The 20,535-nt window shown below is 43.4% G+C and overlaps 1 protein-coding gene across 1 annotated transcript in view; it reads right to left on the bottom strand.

Moving 5' to 3' along the window:
* The window catches only part of gmds (GDP-mannose 4,6-dehydratase), a 785,829-nt gene that overhangs the window by 702,299 nt on the left and 62,995 nt on the right, over positions 1-20,535 (bottom strand). The window contains exon 2 of the mRNA XM_070879821.1: positions 2,372-2,416. Within this exon, the coding sequence (XP_070735922.1) occupies positions 2,372-2,416 (45 nt within the window). The remainder of the gene's footprint in view (positions 1-2,371; positions 2,417-20,535) is intronic.

Raw genomic sequence — 20,535 nt, 5'->3', positions numbered from 1 at the left:
GGAGACTGTTCGTAATGTAGCAAAGAAGTGGGAGTCACCTTAGCTCTCCGAGAGGATCCTGGGGTAATGAGCAGTTTTGGTAGAGGGTGGAAAGGCCCAATCGACATGCAAGATATAGTCCAGAAAGGTCTGGTGATGAATGGATAAACCAGTTGTGCGCCACATATGCTCAATGCCCCTTGGACTTGAGAGAGCAAAAATGCAGGGTGATAGCAGAGGAAATACCGAAGATGCTAAAGAATAGGGTTCCAATGAGTATAAGAACATCAAAGTGGAGGAGAGGGAATGCTTGAGCAGATCATCAGCGACTGAAGTATCATGGCAAATAGAGCGCCAAAGGTTAGGAAGTTGGAAGTTTGAACGTGCAGTTCTAAGCAACTTGGGGAGAGTTTATTCTAGGGACAGATGCAGAAGGAAATGGAGTTGGAAAGGAATATGGGTATGTGGGTGGTGAAGGATACAAGGAAATGATCAGAGATGGCCTCGTCAGTGATCAAGAGTAAGGGAATATAGAGGCTATGTAAGATGGCAAGGTCGAGCGGGTGGTGGTAAATGTGAGTAGGAAAGTTCAGATGGATGCAGACATTAAGGTTGGACAATAAGTCAATGACAGAGGAGAGAGGGCAAAGTCAGTTGAGATGGAGATTGAAATCACCAAGGATGAGGAGTCACTCTGAGTTGAGGCTGAAGGAAAAAGGAAGGCGGCTATCTCGGTGAGAAACTCAAGGTGGGACTTAGGGAAAGTGGCGAACAAGGATTTTAAAGGAGAGGAGAGAGCGCCAGAACAAGCTGAGATGCTTAAAGAAGGAGAAGATACCAGAAGAGTAGAGGGGAGACCAAGGTGTGATTGGTGATGAGGGCTACACTGCCATCGCAGTGGTTTGGGTAAGCCAGGTGGTGGAAAGTATTGCCATGTGGGGAGGCTTCAGAAAGGGGCAAGGTGTCACCATCCACAGGTCAAGTTTCCATCAAAGCCAGGATATCAATGCAGTTATCCACAATTATGTCCTGAATGGCAAAAGCCTTGTTTGCAAGTGAGGGAAGTATAGAGGGGGGTGGTAACTTGTGATCTGCTGAGAGTCCAAAGAGGTAGCGGGACAGGAAGGAGGTTGGCGAGATTATGGGATTATTGGATGATGGGGACAATTGATGATATCGCAGACCCGGTCACATAATCCAGCACATCTACAGTTGATCCCCAAGTGTACCAGATAGTCCAGCCTCTCAAACTCATCCACTGCAATAAGAGCCCACCAAGTTGTTTAATTCCCTAACGTGCTGTTTTAAATAGGTCAAGAATTCGATAATGGTACAATGCAATTTCCAACTTTATGAAGCATTTGTGTCTCTTTCTGCAGGTTGTTGCTTATCTAACTGTATGGAAAGAGGCAGCCCTAGCCAGTAGACATATATAGCAACAAATCTGAGGCATAATAAAGACCATGGGGCTGAAATTAAGGCCCGCCAGAAAGCTGGCCTGAAGCTACCTTTTTTTTGAAGTTTGTACCGTCATGTGCGATGAGGCAGCTTTCTGATCGATTTTCTGCACTTTGAAAATGTTTTCGCGTTGGACCAAAAGTCAGTCATAATGGGGGCGGAAGTACGGTGGTAAGTCCTGGTGGGGGCGGCAGTTGGGGTGGGACCGAGTCTCCGCCGCTGCACATGCGCGTCACCATGTCTCTCCCCTCATTTAAAGGGGAGAGAATCGGCAATTCTGTGGGTTCAATCACTGGGCCACCACGGAAGTTTCGGCCGGGCCAGTCGGCTGGCACAAAAGAGGGGATGCCAGGCTGTCTGTTGGTGGCCCGGCAGAACCTGGGGCAATAATTGGCCAGCCGATCGGGAAGTCGGTCGGCAAAAATAAAAACATGGCGGTCGCGGCAGTGTGCCCTCCCTTTGAAGGGCCCCCACGCTGCCATGCCACACACACACACACACAGAACAAGGTGCACCGACAGAAAAGGCTGTCGGGGGCACCGCGCGGCGGCTCGGCGATTATTTAAGATAAATTTGGGGCGGAGTTAGCTGGAGGTGCGGTACAGCGGCTGTGCGTGATTCGATAACGCGCTTGTGACGGTCGGCAGCAGCGGGGCAGAAGTGGGGACAAGCTGAAAAATCCCCGAGCCGAATTTGGGTCGTGGCGGCCACTCGATTCTGTCACAACGCCACCGCAAAACGGCGGTAACGGGCCTATCCGGACCCTGAATTTCAGTCCCCATGTCTTGTCACAAAATGTTCGCTGTGTCACATATGCGTTTCGACAGCTGAGATTATTTATCTGGACTTCACTGGAAAACACACCGAGTATAGCAAGGCAGGAAACTGAGTAAATGGCAGTTAAAAGCAGCCAGTCAAAGCTGCATTCTCTCACCTCATAGCCCTTTTTCAACAGAAATTCTGCCAAATACGAGCCATCCTAAAGGAGACAAAAGAAAATGAAAAAGGTTAGGAACTCACTACTAATGTTCAAAATCATGTACACATTAATAAGTATGATAATGTAGTTATGTTTATGATCCAATTTTTATTGTTGAGCTAGTTAAGAAAGACTGGTTTGTACTGTTACAATGATGATTGACCAGCCAGCTTGTCTCACTACTATGACCTAGAGGGGCATGTCTGTCACTGGGATATTTCCCACGTCTGTAGCTCCAAGTAACCCGACAAGTCAAAGAGCTGATGGTTTGGGATGACCCTGTTGAACAAGCAACAGGAAGATTACGAGTTAACTGCGCTGGTAGGCTGCTTGTTTTCACTTGGTTCATCTCCAGCAGTACTCCTGTGCCCTAAGTTCGTCTTGTCAAAATGTACCCAAGCTCTTTGCACTTAGCGAAGTGGGATTTGTCCCGACAGGGAGAATGTGCACATTCCATACCAGCCAAACAGTAACTCTTTGGCCTTGATTTTAACCCCACCCCTGACGGGAAAGGATCGGGCGAGGGGGTTAAAATTGCAGAAGCGGTGATCCTGTCCTAACCTGCTGCAATATTAACGGCGGTGATTATCGGGCTTACAAGTCTGCCACTATGAAGAGATGAGAGGCTCATGAATATAGAGAAGGTTCGCTAGGTTGATTCCGGAGATGAGAGGGTTGACTTATGAAGATAGGTTGAATTGGTTGGGCCGATACTCATTGGAGTTCAGAAGAATGAGAGGTGATCTTATCGAAACATATAAGATAATGAGGGGGCTCGGCAAGGTCGATGCAGGGAGGATATTTCCACTCATAGGAGAAACTAAAACTAGGGGACGTAGTCTCAGAATAAGGAGCCGCCCATTTAAAATTGCGATAAGGAGAAATTTCTTCTCTCAGATGGTTGTAAATCTATGGAATTCTCTGCCCCAGAGAGTTGTAGAGGCTGGGTTATTGAATATATTTAAGGTGGAGATACAGATTTTTGAGCGATAAGGGAATAAAGGGTTATGGGGAGCGGGCAGTGAAGTGGAGCTGAGTCCATGATCAGATCAGCCATAATCTTATTAAATGGTGGATCAGGCTCAAGGAGCCAGGTGGCCTACTCCTGCTCCTATTTCTTATGTTCTTATAAGTAAACTGGCGTTCTATTACACAATTAGGATCCCGATGTTATTTTAACTGGTTTAGCACGGGAAGTATGAAGGAAGTGAACATCGCTCGGGGAACCTTGGCAGTATTGGATCAGCACTTTTCACTGTGCTGAATATAAAGAGGTCACAATGAAATACAGCTGTAACAGTGGTCTTTCACTGCATGGCAGGTTGTGAATTTGTAGTCAGTGTTGCTTTTTTTTGGAATTTAACAACTTCTTCCTAAAAAGTTGGAAGAGATCAGTGGGGCCACCAACTACGTGAGAAAGTAGCTCCACTTCACTGCCCGCTCCCATAACCTTTTATTCCCTTATCGCTCAAAAATCTGTATCTCCACCTTAAATATATTCAATAACCCAGCCTCCACAACTCACTGGGGCAGAGAATTCCATAGATTTACAACCATCTGAGAGAATTCCTCCTTATCGCAATTTTAAATGGGCGGCCCCTTATTCTGAGACTACATGCCCTAGTTTTACGTTATGCACAATGTCCTGGCCACCATACAGGGCGAGTGGCTGGGCAAGATGGAGAGATCATCAACTGGATCAATACTTCCAAATCAGATTAGTAGCTCCATCTCCGGCATGACCGATATGCTTGATCAACCATGTTCGCCTGAGGGGGCATGGTACCAACATGACATCTGCAATGGAAATCTTGTGACCCAAGGACCAAGCAACATGGAGGAATAGCCCCGATTACTCTGACTGGTGCTATGTCTAATGTAGAGTCCATCATTCAAGTAACTTATTGCTCAGGGCAGGACAGTCTTGAGAATAGAATGGAGTCAGATCTGAGGCAATACCTTTGATTCTATGTTTGAAGGCTGATTACTGGCGGCCATAAACAGATGCTAGCCAGTCGTGACCTAAATAGGAGACAGCAAGTATAGGATATTGGAATGCAAGCCAGAAGCCTGTCTTTCATATCAGAACAGAGCATGAGAACATGTCATCAAGTTCCCCCTTCAAAGGCAACGAGTCCTGCACAATGACTGTCTGAAGCTTTCTTTCCTTACAGGTACACAATCAAGGAGTACAACTGATCCCTCCACCATGCCACGTGAACTAGCTGAAGATCCTAAGTTGGACCAGTTAGCTTCCAGTGGAATGGGAGCAGAGAGGCACAACTGCAGACAGGTAGAGACTTTCCACCAATGATTTACAATTACTCAGATTTGAGCCCTGACTGAATGCAGCCTCCCTTGAAGAGATGCTCTGGCACTTTTAATAGTGGCAGAGACTCCCACTGGAGATTGGTTCATTCGGGCTGGGCGGGGCACCAGCAGTCGCATCACTTGGCCGGAAAACCCGGAAGCTTTATGTAAATGAGGCCTGACCGCCGCGTCTCCCGAAGCTGTCGATCCGTCGCCCGCTTCTGTTATCGCGCACTCCATTGCCATCCCCCACCTAAATTCAGGGGCCCTATTTCTGTAACCTCCTTCAGCTCTGCGACCCCTCCCACAAACATTCCGTTCCACTAACCTGTGTGCATCCAATTCCTCCCATTGCCCCAACATTGGCAGCAGTGCCTTCATCAATCGAGGCTCCACACTTCAGAATTCCCTCTTGAAACCTCTCCCTTTTTCTTTAAGGCCCTTCTTCAAACCCACCTCTTCGACCAAGTTTCTGGTCATTCTTCCTAATGTATCCTTATGTATCCTCCTTTTACTCAACATTCATTTTATTCAGATTACACCTCTGAAGCGCCTCGAGATGGTTTTCCCTGTTAAATATGCTGCATTGATGCACCTTTAATTTGTTGTTAAAACGTTGACTTACCTGAAAATATGAACTGTGCAAAAACATTGAATTGTCAGTAGATTGTAAAACAATGAACTAGTTAATAGATCAGAATGAAAATTCTGGTACGATAAAGTTTATTAAGTTTCCAAAACAACACTTGTGAATTCTCCTTAGTCACTTCAGTTAGCTGAGAACAGACAAATGTCACTCAACTAAAGCAAGTAAATTAAATTGGAAAAAGTCATAAGACTCTCAATTCCTTAAGTCACTCTATCATATCCTGCTTTAATTTTCACTACATATACGCAGGTCTCAAACTGAACATTATAAAATTAAATTTTTAACCCTTCCCCATTGGTCATTTTTCCATTTTTGTGTATCTGGCACAATTCCATCTACACTCTCACTTATAGCATACCAACTGTACAACAGCTGGTTCAATGGTGTGTGGTAGATCATTAGAGTTTGTGACACAAATACTTGTTAGTACTAAATGTGCAACCAGCATCCTGTGCTTCACTGTGGGTCGGCTGTGAAGTGACAATATTCACTACATACATCATGTTGGATCAGAAACCAAAACTTGTTTGTGAAAGAGTTTATACAGTGTGCACAACGCGATGCATTTTGGTGTTCTCAAACTTGAAGTTCTGAAATCTCAAGGCTCCAATTTTAAACAAACATTATGGGCTATTCATGCTGCTAAAGGAAACAGAAAAAAATTGCCAAGTTTCCAGAAAACCAGAAGCAGTGTACAGAAGAACTCACCCTAATGGCAAAAGTCAAGTGGAAAATGTGATTTAAAAAAAATAGCAAACACTATCTGTTTCATGTTAACAACTGACAACATCTAGAAATTCACATTTCTATTTTTTTTTTTTAAGTACAAAAATTGGCAGTCCTTCCAGCTAGTGCAAGAGAGATCAGAACAGAACCTGGTGAGTAATGTCTCCCTCTCTCCACCCACCTTCACTCAGGCTGCTTCTCAGAGTTTCCACTCACACTGGAATGGGGAGGTACAGTGCTGGCACCAACTTCCTTTTCATTTCATTTCCTAGTCTATGATAGGAGCACTGCTTTACAGATGGTGGGAAAAAGTAGCAGAGAACAAAAAAACTCTTCTAAACTACACAAGCAAAACATGCAAATTCTAAGGTGCTGGACCATTGCTCAATAAATGGCACTTGCATTTTACTTTTTGCAAGTGCCTGAAAAAAATGCTTGCTTCTTCAAAGAAAAGAACATTTTGTTTCAAGAATACAGTCAAGTCGAATATAATCACAAGTGCTTCATTTTTTGTTAATATTAGTTTTTTTTTAAATCCGTAACACCAATGTTACAGTATTATATGCACTGATATATTCAGATCGTGTGTGGTGGAGTTTGCGGTATTGGCCGCAATTGGCGAAACGGTGCAAATTGCATCCAAAATTGTGTCCGCTTTGAAGAATGTTTTTTTTCCCCCTCGAGATTCTGCTCAAACTCATTTGCATATTGCCAAATGCAAAATTTGCCATGAACTATCGCAAATCGGGCAGCATTTTAAAAGTGGTACTAGATGTAGTTTGATTAATACAGCTGAAAATGGCTTGTCACAAAAAAAAGGCATTTTTAATCACGGTGTCAATCCACCATCTGTAGTGCTATTTGCTAATGATATTGGGGTACAGTAGTTAGTTTCTTAGTAAATTGAAAAAAATTGCATTCAAAAGCTTTTAAAACTTGCCTGTTAGTGTCCTTGCGCCCCCCCAAAAAACTGCTTAATTTTTGGAGCCTCCTCGAAGGCCTGCAAATGGGTGCAATTAGCGGGAACTCCCAATGGTGATTAATTCGATAGGGGGGCATGGGCAGTTTTGTGGGCATAGCAAGCTTCTAGCACGCTGTTATTTAAACAGGCACAAAAGATCATGGAAACTCAAGTTGCGCTGAACGTTATTTACCCTTAAAATTCCGTGATCTTTTGTGCCGGTTACGCAATTTTGGGCGAATTGCACCGAAAAAAAAACAGCGGAAACTCCAGGCCTGCATGTTTAGTGTTGTTCTTATCATTACCAAATTGGAGGAAAGTGGAGGAAGACAAACAGACTTGCGGGTGATTGAGGTTTTATTACAATAAAAGTTAAATTAAGTTTTGCCAAAACATGTACAGAAATTTTGCAGACTGCAGAGAAATTAGGACAAGGTCATAATCTGCTGCACCCCCACCCAAAGAGAGAGCTAGTGAGAGAAAAAGAGTGAAAGAGGGAGAGAGAAAAAGGAGAGAGAGAAGGAAACAAAGAAAAGGAGAAAGGATAGGGAGAGGAGAGAGCGAGAGAAAGAGCGAGAGATAGAGAGAGCGCGGAAGACAGAGACAACAGACAAATAGAAAAAAATAAATGAACTTGGATTTATAGAGCGCCTTTCACAACCTCAGGAAGTTCCAAAGCACTTTACATCCTATGAAGTACTTTTAAAGTGCAGTCTATGTTGTAATTAGGGAAATGTGGTAGCCAATTTGCACACAGCAAGATCCCACAAACAACTATAAACACAAACAACAAACCAGATAATCTGTTTTAGTGATGTTGATTGAGATATTATATTGGCCAGGACACCTGGAGAACTGCCTGCTCTTCTTTGAATAGTGCCATGGGTTCTAAACATCTCTCCAATCTGAAGTTTTACAAAGTCCAGCTTAAGAATTTATAGAAAACAATGTACATTGAAATAAAGAACAGAAAGCAGATTTTGAAGGTAATAAGTACTACATAAGGCTGTGGTAAGACACAGGTGATGTTATCCTGAGTCACGAGTACATGTTTTGAGGACTGGAGCCAGAAAAAACACCCTCCACATGAGAACAGGTCACACTTTGTAATAATATTTTGTATACAATAATTGATGCATGAACATGATCATATCTCAGGGTAACATGAACGAGTTAAGACTTTAGCTTTTTGGTTTATGTTGTCATCTGAAAATTCTTGTTGAAATGATTTTCTTCTAAGTACACCCATGAGCCCTATTTATTCTCTTTTAAATTAAAATGGTTTTCAATTCCAACATATCTTCCTCAGCAGAAATATATCAGTCAATTACTACATATACAAAGAAAACATGGCTTTTGCTTACTCTATATTTTTAGTTGACATGAAAAATGTAACACTAAAACCCAAGCAGTGTTATTACTAGGCTTATTTGATATTGAAGAAAGTACTTGCATTTACATAGCGTCTTTGATGTCCTCGGTACATCCCAGAATACTTCATTCAGCATCCGTAAAGAAAAAAAATCATGGTGTTTTGGATGTGTAGTCTTCATCAGACTAACGGCTGGATAGTGTTGAGCTTCTCGCATATTGTTGCAGCTGTATCCATTCAGGCAAGTGGACAGCATTCCATCACACTCCCGACTTGTGCCTTATAGGCGGTGGAGACGCTTTAGGGAGTCACAAGGTGAGTCACTCGCCGCAGAATACCCAGTCTCTGACCTGCTCTCGTAGCTACAGCATTTATGTGGCTGGTCCAGTTCAGTTTCTGGTCAATGGCAAACCCAAGGGTGTTGATGGTGTGGGACTTGGCAATGGTACTGCCATTGAATTTCATTGGCTGGCAGTTGTGTGGCGTGAATGTTACTTGCCACTTATCAGTCCAAGCCTGGGTCTTCCTGCATTCGAGCATAGATTGCTTCATTATTTGAGGAATTGTAAATTAAATTGAACACTGCAATCATCAGCGAACAACCCCACTTCTGACCTTATGATGGAGGGAAGATCAACGATGATATATCTGAAGATATTTGGGTCCAGGACACTGGCCTGAGGACCTTCTACAGCAATGCCCTGAGGCCGAGATGATTGACTTCCAACAACCACAACCACCTTTCTTTGTGCTAGGTATGACTCCATAATACTCATAGGCTTCAGTTTAATTAGGTCTCCTTTGGTGCCACACTCAATCAAATGCTGCCTTGATGTCAAGGGTGGTCATTCTCACTTCATCTCTGAAACTCAGGACTTGAGTCTATGGGCCCAATTTTGGCCATGACTTGCTCCAATTTTTTTTTGGAGTAACTTGCTTTTTTCTGGCGCAAGTTAACAAACGCCATTTTCCACAATAAACTTGCTCCAGAGTAACTCAGTTAGGTACAATTTCTTTTAGTTGAGTTTTTTTTTCAAAAGGGGGCGTTCCCAGCCACTTATGCCAGTTTTGGCCATTTATACCACTTTGGCCAGCTAAAACTCACTCCAAATTGACTAAGGTCAGCGTATATGGTCAGCTCTGAAAAACATTGCAGTCAGTTAAGAATTCAGCGCAGGTTAGTACATTTAAAGTACCACAGTTCCGAGCTTCACACCATTTATTCTGACCTATCTTTCTTGGGTCCAAAGTGGATAATCTCAGCCAGGGGAAACAACCTTTCAACATTTAATCAACTTAACTTATAGTTTTATTAAACTCATTACTTGACCTAGTTTAAGTTATCGGTAGATTGTGAAATATTTAAATATGTAACATGAACCACTACAAGTACTGAAGCCAAAAAACAGAACCTCCTTCCCCTCTGCACCGAATTCCCACTTACCAAATTCCCAACTATTATACTTTGTTTATGATACATTCAGTTTCTGACAACACTGAGCGACCCTGAATAAATACTGCAGGATATTCCCCACTCACCAGGCGAACATCAGGGTGTCCTTTCGGCCAGGGATAGGGGCTGCGGGCATCGGGTCCTGCTCACAGCCCGCAGGACACACTGGGAGGGCGAGGAGCATGCGCGCAGACTCCACAGCGCATACGCACAGACTCCACTGCGCATGCACGCAGCTGTCGGCAGTGTTTTCTGTGCTGGGCTGTTGCTATGTACGCCACGCTGGGACACCGGAGACTCGGCAGAGTGGGCAGGATGGGGCCACTTTTTTTCGGCGCCGTTTCCAGAGCGCAAAGTCGGTGCACCGAAAAAAAAGGGTTGGGGAAAATTGGGCCCTATGTCTGGAGCAAGCTGTATTGAGGTCTGGAGCTGAGTGGTCCAGGTGGAATCCAAACGGAGCATCTGTGAGCAGGTTGTTGGCGGTCAAGTGCTGCTTCATAGTGCTGTTGACCACTCCTTCTATCGCTTTGCTGATTAGGTGTAAGCCGAAAGGGCAGTAATTGGTCAGGTTCAATTTGCCCTGCTATGAATGGATGGAAACCAGACTGAAGGATCTCAAACAAGGGGTTTTGGGAGAGATAAGCGCAGAGTTTGGTGGCAATAAAGTGCTCCAAGAACTTAGACACAGGGAAAGTTTGAAATGGGACAGTAGTTCAAGAAGGTCAGGCATGAGCTCACTAAGAGGTAGGTGGTGGAGTTAAGGAGGAGGAAAAAGAAAGGGGACAGCTAATAATGTTCACAAGCATTTTGCCAACAACAGACGATTGTGCAGTCAAAAGCTCTATCAGGAAGTGCTAATGGGAGTGGGAAATGGAGAATATTCTGCAATCCGGGCTGGTTTTGGGGAAGCCAGAAGGAGAAGGTCAAGAACCAAGGAGGCAACAGAACAGCAGGAGGATGAGGTTGCCAAGTAGATGGCCTTAACTTTTCAGTCAAAAAAGTCCAGGAGTTTCTCGCACCGAAGGTGAAGATGCATTGTTGGAAGAACAAAGCAGTTGGTTTGGGGTGGTGAAGAGGAATTTGGTGTAGCCTTATCAAGTAGAAATTGGCAGCAGAGAAGGGGAGGCGCTAGTATGTGAGGTGGTCAAGCAATATCTGGTAGGGATGACCAAGCCAAGTATGCTTAAGCCCGTAGCACTCAAATGTGAGGATACAAAGTACCACAGAGAGCAGTAGGGTGAGAGATAACGAGAGGCCTGATAGGAGGATGTAACGAGCAAGGTGGATATGGGGGAACCAGTGGATGTGGTGTATTTGGGTTTCCACAAGGCATTCGATAAGGTGTCACATAAAAGGTTACTGCACAAGATAAAAAGTTCATGGGGTTGGGGGTAATATATTAGCATGGATAGAGAATTGGCTAATTAACAGAAAACAGAGAGTCAGGATAAATGGGTCATTTTCCGGTTGACAAACAATAACTAGTGGGGTGCCGCAGGGGCCTCCACTATTTACAATCTATATTAATGACTTAGATGAAGGAACCAAGTGTAATGTTGCCAAATTTGCTGCTGATACAAAAATGGGTTTGAAAGCAAATTGTGAGGAGGACACAAACATCTGCAAAGGGATATAGACAGGCTAAATGAGAGAGCAAAAATTTGGCAGATGGAGTATAATGTGGGAAAATGTGAAGTTATCCACTTTGGTAGAAAAAAAATAGAAAAGCAAATTATAATTTAAATGGAGAAAAATTGCAAAGTGCTGCAGTACAGAGGGATCTGGGGGGGGTCCTTGTGCATGAAACACAAAGTTAGTATGCAGGTACAGCAAATAATCAGGAAGGCAAATGGAATGTTGTCCTTTATTGCAAAGGGGATAGAGTATAAAAGCAGAGAAGTCCTGCTTCAACTGTACAGGGTCTTGGTGAGGCCACACCTGGAGTACTGCGTAGTTTTGGTATTCGTATTTAAGGAAGGATATACTTGCATTGGAGGCTGTTCAGAGAAGGTTCACTAGGTTGATTCCTGGGATGAGAGGGTTGACATGAAGATAGGTTGAGCCTATACTCATTGGAGTTTAGAAGAGTGAGAGGTGATCTTATCAAAACATATAAGATAATGAGGGGGCTTGACAAGGTGGATGCAGAGAGGATATTTCCACTCATAGGGGAAACTAAAACTAGGGGACATAGTCTCAGAATAAGGTGCCTCGCATTTAAAACTGAGATAAGGAAGAATTTTTTCTCTGAGGGTTGTAAATCTATGGAATATAGCTAAGGCGGAGATAGTCAGATTTTTGAACAATAAGGGAATAAAGGGTTATGGGGAGCAGGCAAGGAAGTGGAGCCGAGTCCATGGTTTGATATGATCTTATTAAATGGCGGAGCAGGCTCAAGGGGCCAGGTGGCCGAATCCTGCTCCTATTTCTTATATTCTTATGACCCCTCAGACAGATGCAAGAGAGCTGTTTAGCAGATCAACAAAGGCGCCAATATTGTATCAGGTAAAGGGTCTGAGGAGGCGGAGTTGAGAGTGACACGATGCTATTAAGGGCTCGAGAGAGATACATTTTTCCAGGGTTGGAAGGAAAGAATGGAGGGTGTGGAGGGGTTAGGGTGATCAGGTGGAATAAGGACGTCAAGGAAGATGCAAACACGATGAAACATGCTCGCCAGTAATTGAGACCGCAAAAACGGTGAGGTCTCGGGTGATGGTAAGGTCAAGTGGTTGGATATGGCATGGTGTGTGTGAGACACAATTTACTGGGTGAGGCTGAATGAAAGCAGGTGAGTTCACAACGCTCTCTCCAGGCACACCCAAGTGGGGAAAGGCAAATCCTATAATTGTATTGTTGGACCTTTTTCACAATTCAAGCAGGCATTGTTTGAAAATTTCTCACATCTTCATTAAAATTTAGAAATTTATTGACAAAAGCATTGAGCACTTTGTGAATACTGAAACTGAGCAACTAAATTACTGAACTAAACATTATGTATGTGGAGCACAACCTATATGCCAAAGATAGCAGATGAAAAGCAATGATGATGGTAGGGATTCAAGACCTAAAAGGTAAACACCACTAAGCAAATGGGTACTATTAATGTTTACTTCACAAGTGAATTACTGGGAAATATAATTTTAAACATTTGGAGAGTGTAACCAGCTTTTAAATGCAGGCTAAAAGGTCACCAAAAAGATTTGCATATGGAGTTGCATGGCAGTCAAATAGAGTGCCACTGGATTAGATAATCATATATGCTTGGACAAGACTTGTTCAGCTATCATCCAACTACTATACTCATACACTGCTTCAGTGGCAGCTTTCCAGCAGCTTATGAATAAATTTGATATCAGATTTTCACATTATGCAGTTTGCCAGAAGAAACTATTTTATATTTTTTAAAACTGTAATAAATTGCCCAGACACAAAGTAAAAAGTATATCAACAATGAATCACTTAAGTTTATAGCCTTAGACATTAAAAAAACCGTATAAGCCATTCCACTTAGTCACAATACATGTCTTTATCCTTACCACATTCATTTTGATTTATTTTAATCAAAGATTGAAAATTCACATCAATTGCACTCAAAACAATTGGAAAACAACAACTGCTGCCTTTTAGTTCTTACAAATAGATATTTAATGGTGCAGTACAGATTTTTTTAAATTATAATTTCACTTCTATGTTATGCCTTTAAAAAGGCCTCCCCAGTCCCCAATATGATGCGCTATTTTCTGCTTCATGCAAGGCAGGTAACTTGCTCCAAGGTCTCCAACAACCAAAATGGCTTGCTTTCCAATTAGCATTCCCGTGTGGGTTCAGGAAAATTGAAGATAAAGTGTGTGCCTAACTTCTGCAAATCATTGATACAACAGTCAGCACTGGGTACTCACCAGTTGGAAAAAAAAAATCTTGTCTTTAATCCACATACAGTACGACAATTTGATGGAACACGGTTTTAGGGTAGCACGGTGGCACATTATACACCATTTTAAAGTGTAGCAGCAACTTACTGTAATTTTGCAGACTTTAAACAGGTCAGCTTCCAATGGAAGTTACATTTAAAAAGAAAACAGAAGGAACAGGCAATTTCAATGCAACCTTCTCAATTCAGTAAAGTATTCGGCTGATATCAAAAGTGTACATTTAACAGGTTTAAAAAAATGAAGGCTTAATAAATGGCTGACCAATACAAATAGGAAATATATTTTAAAGTGCCTTAACCAATTTGGCTTTGGGCAAGTGGGACAAGTTCTTGATTACACACAGTACATGAGTTCATATCTACAACTCTCCACACAACAGAGTTGCCAGTTGCAGTCATGCTGCGAGTGGGCAGAAAAATCAGAGACCGTCACCAGACCACATCTGTCCGTCTCAAAGCTGCCCAGCACAATAATGGCACAGGCAGGAGTGGATTACCCAAGCACCCTTTCAGCCACACAGTACATGGCCTGGGGACAACAGGAAAATAAAAGGAAGGTGAGAAAATCACAAAGTAAAAATAATGTTTCCTTACATCAAAATATCCAGAACAGTTTATGATGGAGAACATGCAATACTTTAAAATCCATCACAACTAGATACAAGAATGCATTCTACTTATTTTCTCAATCTTCTCCGATCCCTTCCTTTCCTGAAAATATTGACTCTTTGCTGGGTCCAGTTCCTAGAGCACCAGATCTGCTACATTGACTTAACTGAGAGGTCATTATTACCATGGGTACCTAATCCAGAGAGGGCACCATGGCCAAACCCAACCTTACCCTCACCCAACATCCACACATGGCTACTTCCAGCAACGGACTATCGCAATCAGAATTCAGAGCATTTTTCCCACCCTAATCCACGGGCACCAAGGCCAATTGTTCTGCCTCTATCTTTACCCGAGCAAAAATCTACAAATTCATCATAGGCTGGGGATTAGACCCAGGATTGTTCCCAATTTGCTTTAGCTGCTGACTGAATAAATTTGCTGGATCATGGGGGAAGAAACAAAACATTTTAAATATTTCCATCTGTCATTTGTCGATAATTTTGCATACTGAAGAACTAGAATTCAATAATGGCACTTTTATATTTTGAAAGTAAACCAGTAAAGGAAGAGCTCCCACATAAAGTCATAAAGTAAAACTGAAATTCCCCTGTGGTGTCAGCACAAAAGGACTGAAGCTAAAAGGCTGCTACTGACTAGTTTTAGATCACAGTACTTATTAATTATCTGGCTGTGTAACAGAAAACTTGAGCCGTCAAAGCCAAATTGACCATCAACTGTCTTTCCCAAAATTGGACATCTGTTGTGTGATGAAAACCATTAGTTCTGAACTCTGAACTATTGCTTTGTGCTTTAGTTTGATATACTATACAAGATTCTGCAGTACTATTGAGAGAAACCTTGCACTGAGACAGAAAAGAAAGCACCTGTTATCACACAGCTCCAGAACCAACACAGAGATTCCACTAAGCACAGTCCTGACTAAAATGTACAGTTCATATCTAAACAGTTTCTCAAAGAGGGAGAAAAACAACTAACAGCTCGACAGAAGTATAGAGAACCGTTGCCATGACTAGATTTTTGCATTCTTACTAAGCACTGCATATGCAGCCAAGACTAAAATTGTAGACTGTGAATGGAACTTGCACTGAGATATTGTGGCTTATCTAATGTGATTTGAACTGCAACCTCCACTCTGTTTCCCTTAGATTACATTAAGGGACAGGAAGGGACTAGAGGAGCTGAGGAACTCTACTTCAGGCAGACCTTCCACGAATTTGGCATCTGATAAAGAAGCCCAAAATTGGATCAAATCCAACCAAGGACTGAACTTCCACAATTTGTACTTGAGAGTAATTAAAAGTTGGGTGGATGTCCTGTGTTACAAAACCTTATGACACAGAGTCTACCACTTACTCTCTGGCACTCCACCTAAACGACTCCCACAATATTTGAAAGGAAGCATCTTACTTCCTCAATTTCAGTCTACTGGACTTCAGTTTGATTGCATTAGCCTACCTGTGCCTAGATTGGATAGAATACGCCACACTTCTGTTCAAAACACAACAGAAAATGCCAAGTTTGCAATGGTATTCAACCTCTGCTGTCAGGAATAAATCTGTTATCTGAATCACCCAAACATATCATTTGTAATTAAGTATGAATATTCTCACGCAGCTCCGGTTAATTGGCAATGCATTAAGTTCCACAATTAGTACATATACCAGAGACTATTCCACTTACACGCAACCTTGGTAACAATAAGTTTGTGTCAAATAAAGATTTCTTTCCCCAGTTATTTCAGTGGCATTAAGTTTCTTAGAGGAACAATAAAAAAAACTTTCATATAATGTAGCACCTTTAACATAGAAAACATCCCGAGAACCTTATAGAAGGGAAAAATATTAAAAGAAATGAATACCAAAACATGAGGGGAGGTTTAGAAGATACATCTGAAAGTTTGGTTTTTAAAGTGGGAGAGGGGAAAAGGAGTTTCGGAAGAGAATTCTGCAAAGTTGAGTCAAGGAGGGTAAATACTCTGCCACAAGATGAAGAGTGTGGGGGATGCGCAAAAGGCCAGAGTTGAAGAACTAACTGGTGGAGGAGGGGTCAAAAGACTGGAAGAAGTTTCAGAGGTAAGGTGGGACAAAATTATGGAGGGCTTTGAAGACGTGGACAAAGATTTTAAATTAAAAGCATTTTTTTTTTGCACATCCTCCACACTTCACCTCACCATTGGTGGCAGAGTATCCAGCCTCCTTGACCGTACTTTCCAAAATTCTCTTCCGAAACCCCTTTTCCTCTCTACCCCTTTAAAAACCAAACTTTCAGATGTATCTTCCAAATCTCCCATCATGCTTTTGTATTCATTTCTTTTTATCTGATTTTTAAATAATTAATTCATGGGATATGGGCATCGCTGGCAATTACAGCATTTATTGCCCATCCCTAATTGCCCATGAGGTGGTGGTGGTGTGGCACCTTCTTAAACCGCTGTAGTCCGTGAGGTGAAGGTACTCCCACAGTGCTATTAAGTAATGAATTCCAGGATTTTGACCCAGCGACGATGAAAGAACGGCGATATATTTCCAAGTTAGGATGGATTGTGACTTGGAGGGGAACTTGCAGGTGGTGGTGCTCTCATGCACTTGCTGCCTTTGTCCTTTTAGGCGATAGAGGTCATGAGTTTGGGAAGTGTTGCTGCAGAAGCCTTGGTGAGTTGCCACAGTGCGCCGGTGGTGGAGGGAGTGAATGTTTCAGGTGGTGGATGGGGTGCCAATCAAGCGGGCTGCTTTATCCTGGATGGTGTCAAGCTTCTTGAGTGTTGTTGGAGCTGCACTTATGTGGGCAGTTTTCTGGACAATGGTGACCCCCAGAATGTTGATGGTGGGAGATTCGACGATGGTAATGTTGTTGAATGTCATGGGGAGGTGGTTAAACTCTCTCTTGTTGGAACTGGCACTTGCGTGGCGTGAATGTTACTTGCCATTTATCAGCCCAACCCTGAATGTTGTCCAGATCTTGCCGCATGTAGGCAGGGACTATTATCTGAGGAGTTACAAATGGAACTGAACACTGCAATCAGCAGCAAACATCCCCAATTCTGACCTTATACTTTCATCTGTCAGTTGGGAGACATGGAGCCAGTGTAGGTCAGTGATAAAGCAATAGCTGAATGAGACTTGGTGCAGCACAGGACAAATTGGGGTTCATCAACGGTAGAGGTTGGGGATGTCGAAATACACAATGTTCAAAAAATTGAGTCAAGGGGTGACAAAATCATCTATAAATGCTTGCTGTTGGGTAGAACAAGCTGGGTAGAGGTAGAAGCAAACAATCCGGGTGTTGGATAGGATGTGGGGATTACTCAGCTCTCAATTGAGCACAATTCCAAGGTTTCATACAGCTAGATTCAGCCTGAGTGAATGGCCATGGAGTAGGAAGTCAATGGCAAGAGAGTGGACTATATAGCACAACCGAAAACAATCCTTCTTGTAAAAGGTTATGGGGTAGAAATTTAGCGCCGCCCGAAACGGGTCACACCGACCGCTGCTGATGTTTGTTCACCGCCGCTGTGGATGAGGTGGCCCCTTGCGCAGTTTTCAGCTCTTTTGTCATTTTTTTTTCAAGCGGACCGGAAGTAGGTCATAATGGGGCGGTAGTGCAGCAGTGAGCACTCTAGAGGGGCGGAAGTGGAGGCGGGACGGAGTCTCAGCCAATATCAGTTATCAGCCTGGCGCTGATGACGTCATGACGTGTGTGCGTCACTGCATCTCCCCCCTTCACTCAAAGGGGAGAGCCGCTGCAAGCTCTGTGATTATTTTAAGTTAGGTCCACTGGGCCACCAGGGAGGGTTTCGGCCGGGCCAGCAGCCTGGCACCCAAGAGGGGACGCCAGGTTGTCTGTTAGCGGCCCAGCCAAACCCGGGGACATAACCGCCGTGCCGACCTGGCAGTCGGCCGACAAAAAAAAATGGCGGCCGCGGCAGTACACCCTCCCCCTGAATAACCGCTGCACAGCTGTGTTGCACATGCTTTGAACACAGTGCACTGACAGAAAAAGCTGGGGGCAGCCCGAAGACTTTTTGCCCTGAATGTCTACAATTCTACAACTGTACAGGGTATTGGGGAGGCCACACCAAGAGTACTGCGTTCAGTTTTGGTCTCCGTATTTAAGGAAAGATATACTTGCATTGGAGGCTGTTCAGAGGAGGTTCGCTCGGTTAATTCCGGAGATGAGGGGGTTGACGTATGAAGGTAGATTGGGCCTATACTCATTGGAGTTCAGAAGAATGAGAGGTGATCTTATCGAAACATATAAGATAATGAGGGGGCTCAACAAGGTGGTTGCAGAGAGAATATTTCCACTCATTGGGGAAACTAAAACCAGGGGACATAGTCTCAGAATAAGGGGCTGCCCATTTAAAACTGAGATGAAGAAGAATTTCTTCTCTCAGAGAGATGAAAATCTATGGAATTCTCTGCTCCAGAGAGCTGTGGAGGCTGGGTCATTGAATATATTTAAGGTGGAGATCGACAGATTTTTGAGTAATAAGGGAATAAAGTGTTATGGGGAGCGGACAGGGAAGTGGAGCTGAGTCCATGATCAGATCAGCCATGATCTTATTAAATGGTGGAGCAGGCTTGAGGGGCCAAATGGCCTACTCCTGCTCATTTCTTATGTTTCTTATGAATTTTGATGGCGATGTGGGAGATCGGAAGTGCGCGTTTTGATGACGCACTTAGGAGGGGTCAGCAGCAGCAGGGCAGAAGTGGGGACTGCCGGAAAAACCATCTAGGAGAATTTCGTCAGCGGCAGCCATTCGACCCCAAATCGGCAGCCATTTTTGGAGGCCGAATTTCGGCCTCTGTCTTCAGTCCCAATGTACTGAATGTGATCAGAAGGAAGTTTTGAGTATCTCAATGATATATTCAACTGCTAATTATTATATGGATTTTGCTGTAGCTTTTAGAAATGTTCTGGGTCTTGTACATTCTCCACTTAAGCATGAAGAATTTGGAAAAGTTTGACCCCATGTCTTATAAGAACATAACAATTAGGAACAAGCGTAGGCCATATGGCCCCTTGAGGCTGCTCCGTCATCCAATAAGATCATGGCTGATCTTCGACCTCAACTCCACTTTCCTGCCCGATCCCCATATCGCTTGATTCCCCTTGAATCCAAAAATCTATCGATCTCAGCCTTGAATATACTCAACAACTGAGCATCCTTTACCTTTGGGTAGAGAATTCAAAAGATTCACAACTCTGAGTAAAGAGATTTCCTCCTCATCTCACTCTTAAAAGGCTGACCCTTTATCCTGAGACTATGCTCCCTAGTTCAGGACTCTCCAGCAAAGGGAAACCAACATCTCAGCATCTACCCTGTCAAACCCCCTCCGAATCTTAAATGTTTCAATTAGATCACCTATCATTCTTCTCGGTACCTCTGATGTCCCCAAGGATCTATTCTTCGCCCCCTCCTATTTCTCATCTACATGTTTCCCTTTGGCGACATCATCCGTAAACACAGCGTCAGTTTCCACATGTATGCTGATGACACCCAGCTCTACCTCACCATCACTTCTCTCGACCCCTACACGGTTTCTAAATTGTCAGACTGCGTGTCCGACATCCAGTTCTGGATGAGCAGAAATTTTCACCAATTGAATATTGGGAAAACCGCCGCCATTATTTTCAGTCCCCACCACAAACTCTGTTCTCTAGCATTGACTCCATCCCTCTCCCCAACTTCTATCTGAGGCTCAACCAGGCTGTTCGCAACTTTGGTGTAATATTTGACCCTGAAATGAGCTATCGATCACATATCCGCAGTATAACTAAGGCCACCTATTTCCACCTCCATAACATTGCCCGTCTCCAACCTTGCTTCAGCTCATCCGCTGCTGAAACACTCATCTATGCTTTTGTTACCTCTAGACTTAACTATTCCAATGCGCTCCTGGTTGGCCTCTCACATTATGCCCCACGTAAACTAGAGGTGATCCAAAACTTGGCTGCCCGTGTCCTAACTCGCACCAAGTCCCACTCACCCATCACCCCGGTGCTCGCTGACCTACATTGGCTTCTGGTTAAGCAACGCCTCGCTTTCAAAATTCTCATCCTCATTTTCAAATCCCTCCATGG

Source organism: Pristiophorus japonicus, chromosome 5, assembly GCF_044704955.1.
Source record: "Pristiophorus japonicus isolate sPriJap1 chromosome 5, sPriJap1.hap1, whole genome shotgun sequence".
In the NCBI taxonomy this organism is placed as follows: Eukaryota; Metazoa; Chordata; class Chondrichthyes; family Pristiophoridae; genus Pristiophorus; species Pristiophorus japonicus.
This window is presented reverse-complemented; position numbering and strand designations above follow the sequence as displayed.